The sequence below is a fragment of the Anser cygnoides genome, chromosome Z (assembly GCF_040182565.1).
Source record: "Anser cygnoides isolate HZ-2024a breed goose chromosome Z, Taihu_goose_T2T_genome, whole genome shotgun sequence".
NCBI classification, from domain to species: domain Eukaryota; kingdom Metazoa; phylum Chordata; class Aves; order Anseriformes; family Anatidae; genus Anser; species Anser cygnoides.
The window spans coordinates 69,230,928-69,243,175 of record NC_089912.1 but is presented as its reverse complement, the minus strand read 5'-3'; the positions used below and the strand labels follow the sequence as shown (position 1 = coordinate 69,243,175).

The 12,248-nt window shown below is 46.3% G+C and overlaps 1 protein-coding gene across 2 annotated transcripts; it reads left to right on the top strand.

The window, feature by feature from the left end:
* The first annotated feature begins 1,121 nt into the window (after nt 1–1,121).
* HMGCS1 (3-hydroxy-3-methylglutaryl-CoA synthase 1) lies at nt 1,122–11,584 on the top strand. 2 transcript variants are annotated; one of them, XM_048048431.2, is made up of 10 exons: nt 1,122–1,277; nt 4,470–4,927; nt 5,261–5,386; nt 5,870–6,034; nt 6,712–6,880; nt 7,006–7,176; nt 7,869–7,975; nt 8,318–8,443; nt 9,272–9,435; nt 9,848–11,584. In XM_048048431.2, exons 2-10 carry the CDS (start codon nt 4,480–4,482, stop codon nt 9,938–9,940), a joined length of 1,569 nt encoding a protein of 522 aa, XP_047904388.1. In that variant the 5' UTR covers nt 1,122–1,277; nt 4,470–4,479; the 3' UTR covers nt 9,941–11,584. The 2 variants fall into 2 exon arrangements, with proteins under 2 accessions (XP_047904388.1, XP_066845216.1); XM_066989115.1 differs by lacking the exon at nt 1,122–1,277 and adding an exon at nt 3,452–3,529.
* The last annotated feature ends 664 nt before the right edge of the window (nt 11,585–12,248 follow it).

The window sequence follows — 12,248 nt, the reverse complement described above, 5'->3', positions numbered from 1 at the left end:
TATTTTTTCTGTGGTAGGAAGAAGGAGGAATTGAAGTTTTAGATACCCAGGGGAGAAGTTCAACTCTTCCAAAAGAGCAGAAAAAAAAAATCAATTTTCTAGCAGGAAGTCTGTTTGGTCTGTAGGCATGGAAGATGTGGTGTGTCTATAGGATGTAACCATGCCATGGCCTGTTCAGTTTGCATTTTGTCACTGTGTTTTTTCAGGATTACAAAGGGAACTGGCTAGTACAGAGACTGATGTAAGCTTGTCAGTAGCGTGCAGAGTACCAACTGCAAACAAAACTCCCAATTTCTCAGTAGCATTTCTCAATTTTGCTCTATGAAGAGTTCCATGACAAATCTGTGACTATGCATGATGCTAGCTGAGTGATTACAGCTTCAAATCAGATTGAACAAACAGGGCAGGAGCCAAGGCTTTCCATGAGAGCTTTCCCCTTCCTTTTGCATTGTTTTTACTCGCTCCTAGGACTGTGGAAACAATCTATTTGTGTTGCCCTGACACTGCGTGAGGTGAGGAAGGTGGTGTCCCTGCCAGCTGTAGCCATCAGATGCCACAAAAGCTGACACCAGCTGCCCAGGGAGGGTATCCCTTTGGCTCTAGCGGCTTTAAAATCAGCCTGCGATTTGGCACTGCCCGCTCCCAGCACCCCGGGACAGGACCGCCGAGCCCCTGTCCCCCCGGGGGTGTGCCCGTGTGAGGTGTGCGGGTCCGTGTGAGGTGTGCGGGGCTCATGTGAGGTGTGCGGGGCTCATGTGAGGTGTGCGACTCCCCGACGCGACCCCCACCACACGCCGCAAAATGGCGGCTGGGCTCGGGCCGGGCCGGGCCGGGCCGGGCGGGCCGGGCCGGGCCGCCCGTTGCTAGGCGACCGACTGCCTCCTCGCCTCGCCGGGCCCCGGCGGCCGCCCTACTCTCACCCGCGGTCGGCCGCGCGCTCCCATTGGCTGCCCCCGCGCGGCGCTCGGCTCCCATTGCTCCGCCGCCGCCCGTGCCGCGTCCTCATTGGCGCGCCGCCCTCTGGCCACGCCGCGTCACTTTCTCACACCATTCCCCCCGCCTCCTCCGGCGGCCGCGGCGCGCTCGGAGGGCGGGACCCGGGACGGCGGCGGCGCCGGTGATTGGCCGGCGGGAGCTGCCACTCAGCGCGCGGGCAGGAGCCCGGGCCGCGGGGCCGTTTAAAGGCGCCGCGCGCCGGCTACCGGCGTTTCCTCCTCGGCGGGAGTGCGGCACCGGGCGGCGGCAGCAGCGGCAGCGATCGCCATCGCCTCGCGCAGGTGAGCGGCCGTGGGGCCGGGCCGCGTCCCCTCAGAGCGGCCGGGGCCGGGGGGCGGCTGTGCGCGGCCACGGGGCGAGGTGCCGGTACCAGGCGCCGGTACCGGGAGCGCAGGGTCGGGTTTTCGGCTGGTGACTCGCAGCCGGGGGCTGTGCGGCCGTTAGTGGCCTCAGAGGGTACCTCAGAAATGCCAAAAGTGTCGGCGGTATCCTCATGGCTCCCTACAGGTACCTGGAGGGAAGGTGCGGGGAGCCGGGGGTCGGCCTCTTCTCGCAGGTAACTAGTGATAGGACCAGAGGGAATGGCCTCAAGCTGCACCAGGGGAGGCTCAGGTTGGAAATGAGGAGACATTTCTTCTCAGAAAGCAGTCAGGCATTGGGATGGGTTGCCCAGGGAGGTGGTGGAGTCACCGTCCCTGGGGGTGTTCAAGGAAAGGCTGGACGTGGTGCTGAGGGACGTGGTTCAGTGGGTGATAGTGGTGGTGGGGGGATGGTTGGACCGGGTGATCTTGGAGGTCTCTTCCAACCCCAGCAATTCAGTGAAGAATGATGATAAATGCTGCTGGTTGTTGTGGGAGAAGGCGTTTCTACATCTGGCAATGCAAAAGAGAAAGTTGTGGCTGTCTGATGCTGCTCATTCATTCCCTACAGAACCCAAAGGGGATGCAAAACAAAGCAGGTTCCTCGTTGCCTTACATTGAAGCATCTCAGGCTCTTGATTTTTTGAAGAAGTAGTACTTCTGGGTACCATTTCACTCTCAGTGACTGGGATTGTTTGTTGTTGGACCAGGGGAACAAAAGGCTGCTTGTCTCAGGTCAGATAATTTCCATCGTAACAAGTGACTTTCTTAAGATGCCACACGTCACATTTTCTTAAGTGACCAGAGCAGGCGTATAAAGCAACGTTGTACACTGCGGTGTAACCTGACTGCCCTGGCTGCTGCTGTGCCGAGCGTACTTGGTGAGAATACAACAGAAATCGCCTCCCTTAAGTTGTCTTCCACAAAAAGCTCTTGAGCGAGGCAACTGCGGCAAGTAACGTGTAATTAAATGCTGGTGTTGATCTCCAAGCCCTGTAACTGGCAAGCACAGAAGCAGAGTGTTTTCCTCAGAGCTCACCAATGATGCGAACCCTTTTGGCATACTGAGCTGTCCTCAGAAGAAAGGTCTGATTAAAAGCCATTGTTCTAGGGCTGTGACATGACAAGTCCATTATATGCCGTCATCTTGTCTTCCGTGCTCATATGTAACTTAATTAAATCTGCAGCCTCTGCTCCCTGGTAACCAATGATGGGATGCATGGCAATGGCACGGAGCTGTGCCAGGGAGGCTGGGGCTGGACGTGAGGAAGAATCTGTTTGCCATGAGGGTGGCTGAGCACTGGGACAGGCTTCCTAGGGAGGTGGCTGGTGCCTGTCAGGGACACTCAGATAACGCCCTCAGTAGCGTGCCCTTGATAACTTTTGGCTAGCCCTGGTGTGGCTGGGCAGTGGGACTTGGTCATCTTTCTAGGTCACTTCCAAGTGAGCTGCTCTGTCCCAAAATTAACCATCGCAGTCTCTGCAGGATCGTGCTGGGGTCTGGGGGCGAGGCTCAGCCCTGGGGTGTCACCGTGACCGTGCCAGGGCACCCCACAGCTGGCTGTGCCCTGTCTGGTGCCATCCAGAGGGAGGAAGGGGTGTCTGTGCCATGGCATGCTGCTCTCCAAGTGGCTTTTTGGACCTGGAAAGCTCGTGGTTGGTGCTGTTGGCATTCATTCACCCTCCTCTGCTCGCCAGTGCCCGTGCAGATTCAGGATAAAATGCAGGTCTGGGAGCAGCGCTCCCAGAAAGCCACGAAGCTCGCAGCTGCTGTCTGTCCCCCTAAATCCTTCTCACGGTCAGTGGGGCAGCCCTGGAAGCACGCATGGGATGCCCACGGGAGCTGGATGCAGCTCTGGGCATCCCGTCTCCCAGCTGCAATTTCATTTAAAAACATAAAAAAAAAAGGTGAAAGCAGCAGGGCAGCGTGTTCAAACACAAGTAGAAAGGTGAGGGCAGCAGGGAAGCCTCCGGCACGGAGAGCAGGGAAAGCCGGCGGGACGCGTGGCGCTGGCCGCAGCGGGGACACGGCGACGCTTCGGGGTCGCGCCGTGCCCGCGCCGCGCGCGCTCCCGCGGGGAAGGAGGGGGGGCGCGTGCGCGCGGTGCACGCCCCCCCCAGCTCTGGCGCATGCGCCCTGGCCGCAAGCCGCCGGCCATGGGATTCCGCAGCGTGTGAGGGACGGGACGGGACGGGGGGGGGGGCGGGCGGGGAGCGGAGGGCAGAGGAGGGGAGGGGGAGGGAAGGGAGAGGAGGGGAGGGGAAGGGAAGGATCGGAGGGGAGAGGAGGGGAAGGATCGGAGGGGAGAGGAGGGGAGCGGCTGCCCCCGCGGCGCGGCCCCGGGTGGGTCCCGGTAACCTTGAGGCGGGTGTGGGGGGGCGGCCGGTGGCGGCTGAGGGCCCGCCCCGCTGTCCCGGGGGAGGAGCGCCGTAGGTGGAGGGATTGGAGGGATTACAAGGCCGTGGGTGCTCCTCGGGCCGGGGAGCGCACCTCTAGGCATGGTGTCGGCGGTCATAGTTCAGGGATGGCAGAACGGAGTGGGTGTTAAGGGCGCAGGCAGAGCCTGGCGTCTCTGTGGCACTTATAAGCACGGTGGAACACCCAGGGTCACTGAGCGTAAAGATACAAGCAGGTTCGGAAAGCTCTGACCTGTGCTATGGCTGGGTTTATTCCTGAGTTAGTTGGTTCTTGATCAGCAACAGTTTAAAAAACAGTCCGGTGTTCCTAGCCTGCTTGTGTAGAATTGCGACTGTGCTTACATGCAGAAATAGAATAATAAACAGATTCATTTCTCAAACACTTCTTGATCATGTATTTTGCTGCGGTGAAATACCTTGGGCTTTAGCTAAACGTACCCGGCTCCAGTGCTGAAATTGAATTCTCAGTTAAAAGAACTTATAATCAATTTTATAACATTTTATATTGATGTTTTCAGTATGCTCAGACCAAAATCTCTGAGGCTTGCCTTTTGCAAATGAACTTGTAGAATACCTAAAACTTAACCTTTTCTGTATACCTGCAGAGAAAGCTAAGGTACATACAAAGTAGGTCTCTAGAAACAGATGTGTATAAATGAGCTGTTTTTGTTTTTGTTTTTTTTTCTTTTCTTAAAGATCTGCCACAATGCCTGGGTCTCTTCCAGTGAATGTTGAATCCTGTTGGCCCAAAGATGTGGGAATCGTTGCGCTAGAAATATATTTTCCTTCTCAGTATGTTGACCAGACAGAGCTGGAGAAGTATGATGGCGTGGATGCTGGCAAGTACACCATTGGGTTAGGCCAGTCGAAGATGGGGTTCTGCTCTGACCGTGAGGATATCAATTCCCTCTGCTTGACTGTGGTTCAGAAGCTTATGGAGAGGAACAGCCTCTCCTATGATTGTATTGGGAGATTGGAAGTTGGAACGGAGACAATAATTGATAAATCAAAATCTGTAAAGACTGTCCTGATGCAACTTTTTGAAGAATCTGGTAATACAGATGTAGAAGGAATCGACACCACGAATGCATGCTATGGAGGCACTGCTGCTCTTTTTAATGCGGTTAATTGGATTGAGTCCAGTTCTTGGGATGGTAAGTTCAGGGTATTTTCCTGCAAATTTACGTCATTCTCTGTTGTTGGTTAATCTCTTTATAATTACAGTGTCTATGCTTAACTGTATAAAATCCAGAGGATAAACTATGTTAATTCTTTCTGAAGTGTTAAATACTCTGGACATTTGCCACTAGTTAATTACATGCAGAAGATGAGACTGTGGATAATCATCACTGGTCTTTTCCCATGAAATTTGGTAGCTGACAGAAAAGTTAAATGGTTTGAAATAACCAAATCCCAAAAGTTGCTGGTGGGTAGCAAAATCTAGATTCTTGGTTAATTCTCATTGTTATTTCTGTGTGTTTTTACAGGGCGTTATGCACTTGTTGTTGCTGGAGACATTGCTGTGTATGCCACTGGAAACGCCAGGCCAACAGGGGGAGCTGGTGCTGTTGCTATGCTAGTTGGCCCAAATGCTCCTTTGATTTTTGAGAGAGGTGAGCCCTGTGAGAAAACAAATTTCAGCCAGATACTCAATCCATTCTGAAGCCTGCCCCCTGTTTCTCTGGGTTGCTGGAGGGCTGGATTAACTCCCACTAATGTCAGGAAGTTGTCTCCTTTTGGCTACCTTGGCCAAGTCTCCTTACAGTACGCACTAAGAACCAGTTAGAGATGCTTCTATCTGTTTTGTACTAGGAGATTCTCCAATAAAGTGTGGGCTAGAACTGAGTAACAAAGCACTGCACTCTATTTTCAAGAAGAAATGACCTGTGTTTGTGATGCTCACGCCTACTGTACTTGAGTTGCAGGCGGTTGAGAACTGTGTGAAACATTACCTAGAAGGCCTTGAAGTGCTAAGAAAACCTGTTTGTCTGGGACCAAATATTAGTTGCTTCCCACGTTTGTGAAGTGATGTATTCAAACTAACTCACAGAAGCTGAATAAAATAATATTCAACGTTGCCAAATTCTCTCCATCAGGATTGCGCGGAACCCACATGCAGCATGCCTATGACTTCTATAAGCCAGACATGGTCTCCGAATATCCTGTCGTTGATGGCAAGCTGTCTATACAGTGCTACCTCAGTGCGTTAGATCGCTGCTATACTGTCTATCGCAACAAAATCCACGCCCAGTGGCAAAAGGGTATGTAGCCACAAATACTGGAACGTATAATTACACAGTGTATTTTCAGGCTTTAGCATCCAATCTAAAGACTAGCATACTGCCTCCTTTTTTGTGTTTTTGAGGTGGTTGAAATGTTTGCTCTTCCCCCTTAAGAAACACATTATTTCTGTACTGTTACAACTGAGTACCTGATGATCAATAAGGAGTAGTCTCTTCAGGTTTTTGTTGTGGCAATATAAATATCTTGCTTCAGAGTGTGTTGTTTTTCCCTCCCCCAAGGCTCTTAAAATATTGGGGTTTGTATTTAAATACAAAGTGATGATATTTATTTTATCCTCCCATGTTTAGTAGTTGCTTCACCCCTATTAAGAAGGACAGGTTTGAAGGAGAGATGAAGCAGGGTATTTCTTATTTCAAAATGCTTGGTAGAAATACTGAGTTTCTGTTAAGCTTATAGCTATTTCTTCTAGAAGAGTAAACATTGCTCAATGGTGCACAAGATCAGTAAGAAATGAATTTTTAAACAGAAGTTTAGTCAGTGTTTTAAACGAGTTTGCCAGTAAGAGTTAGTCTTGAGTTGTCCTTTGTATGCTGACATATTATGATGACTAAATAGTGCCATCCCCCTGTTTTATTTTAATAGCTGAAGTGAGTACAAGTAATAAGTTGTAACACAACTTTTCTGCCAATTCCAGAAGGAACAGACAGACGTTTCACCTTGAATGACTTTGGATTCATGATCTTTCATTCTCCCTACTGTAAACTGGTGCAGAAGAGTGTGGCTAGACTGCTGCTGAATGACTTTCTCAGTGACCAGAACCCAGAGATGGCAAGTGGCATTTTCAGTGGGCTGGAAGCTTTCAGGTGAGAATGGTTGCTGCCTTACATATTCAGATAGTCTTAATTTGGTAAACATGCAAGATATTCTTCCTTTTCCTCTAACTATTACTGACCGCTTATTTTTTGCATTTATCTATCGGTTGTAATAGGGATGTAAAACTTGAAGATACATATTTTGACAGAGATGTGGAAAAAGCTTTTATGAAAGCTAGTGCAGAGCTCTTCAATCAGAAGACCAAAGCTTCATTACTTGTGTCCAATCAGAATGGAAATATGTATACCCCTTCAGTCTATGGTTGCCTTGCCTCTCTTCTAGCCCAGTAAGTATAAAATTGGAAAACCAATCTCATAGCTTTTTATATGTAAGCACATAAAATGTTACAAAACTATTCTGCATACGCAATTAGTTCAAGTGACAAGTGGATTCAAAGTTTGTGTCAGAAGCTAATCTAAAACACTGCTTACTGCCTTCCAAGGTAGGATCTTATTTGTAAGGTGGTGTACCTTTTCCCAACCTTCTCTCCCCTAACCTCCCTAAAAGACACTGCCATAGTAGAAAACAGAATCAGAATGCTTTCTCTGTTTCCCTATAATAATAGAAGCAAATATTTACTTAACTTTTTTTCCCATCACTGAGACTTAAAAAAGCATGCTAAGTATAAATTAAACCACTCATCTTGGGTCTCTTGTATTGTTACTTTGCATTCCAAGATGTGATGTTTCATTTTAGGCTTTAGGACACTTGGGAATGAAAATTGGCCACCTCCTAGATTATCATATTCTGGGCATTTCTTTGCTCTTTGTTTTTGCGTAGGCAGCCTTGAAAATCATCTCATAACAGCAGTATTTGAAATCTTGTTTTAAAAAGCCCTCATTTATGCGTATAGCATGCTAGATGTGGTGTTGTAGTTGATACAATCTGTCTGCTTTTTCTAAGCTAGCTGCACTTTCTGGTTATTTAAAACAGGCATCTTGACTTAATTCTCAGCTTAAACTGTTGCTTGGTTTGCAGGTACTCTCCAGAGCATCTTGCAGGACAGAGAATTAGTGTGTTCTCATATGGCTCTGGTTTTGCTGCTACTCTGTATTCCATCAGAGTTACACAGGATGCCACTCCTGGTGAGTGAAACGAAGAGATACTAATTAACTCCCTTGCACAGCTCACCTCAAAAAGCTTTGCTACATTACCCACCAGCCTAAGTAAACTTGTAGAACAGTGCTAATGACAGTAACATTAAAGATGTTCCAGCTCCAGGATATGTTTTAAGTGACTCTTTGGGCAAATAGATAGTATTTTTCAAATGCTACAAGTGTTTTTCTCAAGTAATTGGGAATACTTATACCTAACTAGAAACTTAGCTTCTATAACGCAGAATATTTTGAATAGTCTTGCTATGCTAACATGCTAGTGTGCAGCTTTTGGCACTGGTGCAAATGGTACATGATGGGTTTATGTTGTAGGTTCTGCACTGGACAAAATAACTGCCAGCCTTTCTGATCTTAAAACAAGACTTGACTCGAGAAAATGTATTGCACCTGATGTCTTTGCTGAAAACATGAAGATTAGACAGGAAACTCATCACTTGGGTAAGAACTTCATAAACATACATTGTAGAACCATAATCTTAGAATTGCAGAACAGTGTGGGTTGGGAAGGGATTTTAAAGGTCATCTGATTCCAACACCCTTGCCATGGGCAGGAACACCTCCACTAGGTCAGATTGCCCTGTGCCCCATTTAGCCTGGCCTTGAACACCTCCAGGGATGGGGCATCCACAGCTTCTCTGGGCAGCTTGTGCCAGGGCCTCTCCAAACCACTGAGTGAAGAATCTGTATCCATAAATCCAATCTAAACCTACCCTCTTTTAGTTTAAAGCCATTACCCTTTGTCCTATCACTAGGACTTCCTGACAGAGTCCCTCCCCAGTGTTTTCCCACATGTCCTGGAAGGCCGCTATAAGGTCTCCCCAGAGCCGCCTCTTCTCCAGGCTGAACAGCCCCAGCTCTCTCAGCCTGTCTTCATGGGAGAGGTGCTCCATGGTCATCTTCATGGCCCTCTTCTGGACTTGCTCTGACAGGTCAGTGTCAGTCCATTCCCTTTATATGTTGGGGGCCCTAGAGCTGAACACAGTACTCTGGTATTCCAGTATTCCTAATCCTACAGCAAAATACTTAATTTGCACAGCTGTAATGATTTGGTTATGGAATGAAGAGGATGTCCAACTCTTTCTACTTCCTTGTAGCTTGTAAAGTGCTTTCCTGTAGCTTGTACTCATTGAAATGAAATGAAACCAAATGAAATTGGTTTTCCCGTCTTAGTACTTCTAAACTGCAATATGTAAAGGCCAGTGTTGAATGAAACTCTCACCAGGAACCAACTAACAGTATGTTGTTGTTTTTTTTTTATTTTTGCAGCCAACTATATTCCTCAGTGTTCTGTAGAAGATCTCTTTGAGGGAACATGGTACCTTGTGCGTGTGGATGAAAAACACAGAAGAACCTATGCACGACGCCCAATCATGGGTGATGGACCTCTGGAGGCAGGAGTTGAAGTTGTCCACCCAGGCATTGTTCATGAGGTGAACACTGTGCACTCTTTTAAAGTTTGATGTAAATGGCGGAACGGTTTATGTGGTTGTCTTAGCATGTGCACGTATGGTAAAAGATGAAGGGATTTAACAAATTATTTCAAGTGCTTTGTTAAAATATGTAACATACAAGCCAGAAGTAAAAAAAAAAAAAAACAAAAACACATGGAATTTTAAAAAGTACATTTCATCATAACAAGAATGAAACTGCACAAGAATGAAACAAGAAGAAACTGGCTGTTTTCACATGATCACTTTGCATGAAGCATGACCGATGTGAATGACTTAAAACCAAGCTGTCCAGTGTAGCATGAATGTTGTTTGAGAGTTGGACTAGCCATGAAGTATTGAATGTATGTGAACTAGAAAACTGTATTTAATGTCTTTTTTCCCTTCTTCTTAGCACATCCCAAGCCCTGCTAAGAAAGTGCCAAGAATCCCTGCAACTACAGAATCTGAAGGCGTTACTGTTGCCATTTCCAATGGGGAGCATTAAGATACCTCTGTGAGGTGGGGAATGGAAAAAGGTGTGAGGGTAGGGTGAAAGAAAGGATTACAGTAGTACTGAAGTACTTAATTGGGGATGAAAAACCTTCAAACTCCTTGAAAGGATTTGTCTTAATGCAGTGTGCTGATATTTAAAGTATTTTCAGGACACTAAAATCATTAATATACTGGAGATAATGGGACTTGCTAGGGGCTTTGTGGATTCTTTAACATGTCTGGATTTTTTTAATTGCGGAGTAGTAGCTGTAGTCTATTACAAGGTCTTTGTACATAGAAAAAAAGTGAATCTTCTGCTTGCTTTTTCCTTGTAAAATGGCTTGAAACCTACACTTAAATTCTACTTGTATGCAAAAGTGTGTGGCAAAATAGTCCAAGCTTTTAATGTTAGGGTTCTCAGTGCCTTGACAGTAAGCAGTCAGTCTTCTGAATTCTGCACTTCTCTTGCCCTTTATCACCTTCCCTTTCTTCTCCCGGTCTACCTCTCCTCACCCCATTGCTTTGGAAAAGATACAGAACCAAGTAACGCTCATTACTGGAATAAAATCACTCTCCCCTATCAAAATAGTGGATCAAGGACCACAAGGCTGAAAGTAACTAACAATGTTAGTTACCATGAAGTTCCACCTAAAACCCATCTTGTGCATTTTTTACCTGCCTTATAAATCACATCAGCCTGGGGGGAAAGAGGAATGACAAGGGAGGTAGACGGTTGTTCTTCTAAAGAACATAAAAGGGTATATTTCTTGGACTTAGTGATTTGGCACTTTTCAGGATTATTTAACTGTAACAAGTATTTAAAGGAGCAGAATTTTCAAATAAAACTTCTAGACATTATGGAGCTGTTTTAATTGGCAAACTAAGAAAGGGAGGAGGATCATTTTGTCTGGAACTCTGGCCTCTCACTATTCTTTATATAATACATTTCTAAGAGACTATTTCTAACTTTGGATTTGGCTTTGTACTTTGAAGTCCTTCTCACTATTGGTGATGTCTTAAGAGTGGGGTCTTTTCTTTCTTTTTTTTTCCCAGTATGCAAGCTATCCATTTTTGCAAGTGGTAGATACACAGTTCTAATGGGGATTCCATTCTGGTAGCTTTTTAAAGCCCAGATTGGTAATGAACTATGACATGAGCCTTGTAAGCTTGTATTATATATTTAATTGAGCTAATGTACAGAATGAAGTTTTGTTGAATTTTATTTCTTTGCTAATTCTACATTATCTCATATAAAGTAGCAAGAAATGATTCATCTGTTTAAATCACGATCTTTTTTGTGTAACGAAGTGTTTGTATTATCTGTCACTCACTAGGATTTGGTAACTTGCTGTATTTGTACAGTCAAGCCTTGGTAAAATAGATGTTTATTATAAATTGATGGATACTAATCTGTTTGTTCTGCTGAAAGTTATGGAGCAATGATGCATGAAGATAGTGTTTGCAAGCATTTTGGTTTAGGTTGCCCTCATGAAACTTGTATTGGCACCAGAAAAAAAAAAATGCCATGGAACAAAGTCCATTGCTGGCAGTGGACAAGCCAAGAATTGAGCTACTGGCACAAAAAGTTAACCACAGACCCTCACTGTCTGTGAGGCTGATCCCTTATTAAAATAAAGTTTGAGATATTTGAAACCTGCTGGAGTAGTGCTGACTTGTTGAGTTTTCAGGATGCATTTTATCCTTAACAGGAAAGAAAGGGGAAACTGGCCTTGTGAAAACCTGAAGTGTGGGGGTCACAAGCTGTGTGGGCCTCCTGGATCTTTCTCCTTGATATCATTCCATTACACAAATGGAAGAAAGGGTTGTCAAGGCTGGTGGGAAATCACTATGTCAGGGCTGTATTTCAAGGTAACTTAAATGCTTTCGGATGGAAACTTTCTGTTGTGGAGGAATTCATTCCCAGCTTATAAAGTACAGTCAATGTTACTACTGTCTTAGGAACAACAGTGTTGCTTTATCTCCTCACATACACCATGAAAGGGGATCAGTTCTTGCTTTGTGCTTATCTGGGTCTTGCTGAGCACAGTTTTCCATGGGTGGCTTTTCAGAGTCCTTCTGTTGCTCCTTTACATGAATTACTCTTTTTGAGGTCAACAGATCATCTAATTGGCCCTAATAATAGATAAGGCATCCTGCCTTTAAATTTGACATCACCAACTGTACCTCTCTAAACGTTGCGTTAGTTTACCTGTCTTAACTAAAATCATACAGGCTCTGCCTGTCAGCGTGGGCATTTCAACTGTGCCTGTTCAAGAGGACAGCTACTACCCGTTTACATCTGAGCTGCTGGTGTTGCTGAT

Excerpts from the sequence above, each read along its gene's own strand:
- HMGCS1 (XM_066989115.1), top strand. The coding sequence starts at position 3,486 with ATGCGCCCTGGCCGCAAGCCGCCGGCCATGGGATTCCGCAGCGT. Across the intron at positions 3,530-4,469 it reads GCCATGGGATTCCGCAGCGT|ATCTGCCACAATGCCTGGGT; the intron begins GTGAGGGACGGG and ends CTTTTCTTAAAG. Across the intron at positions 7,177-7,868 it reads CTTGCCTCTCTTCTAGCCCA|GTACTCTCCAGAGCATCTTG; the intron begins GTAAGTATAAAA and ends CTTGGTTTGCAG.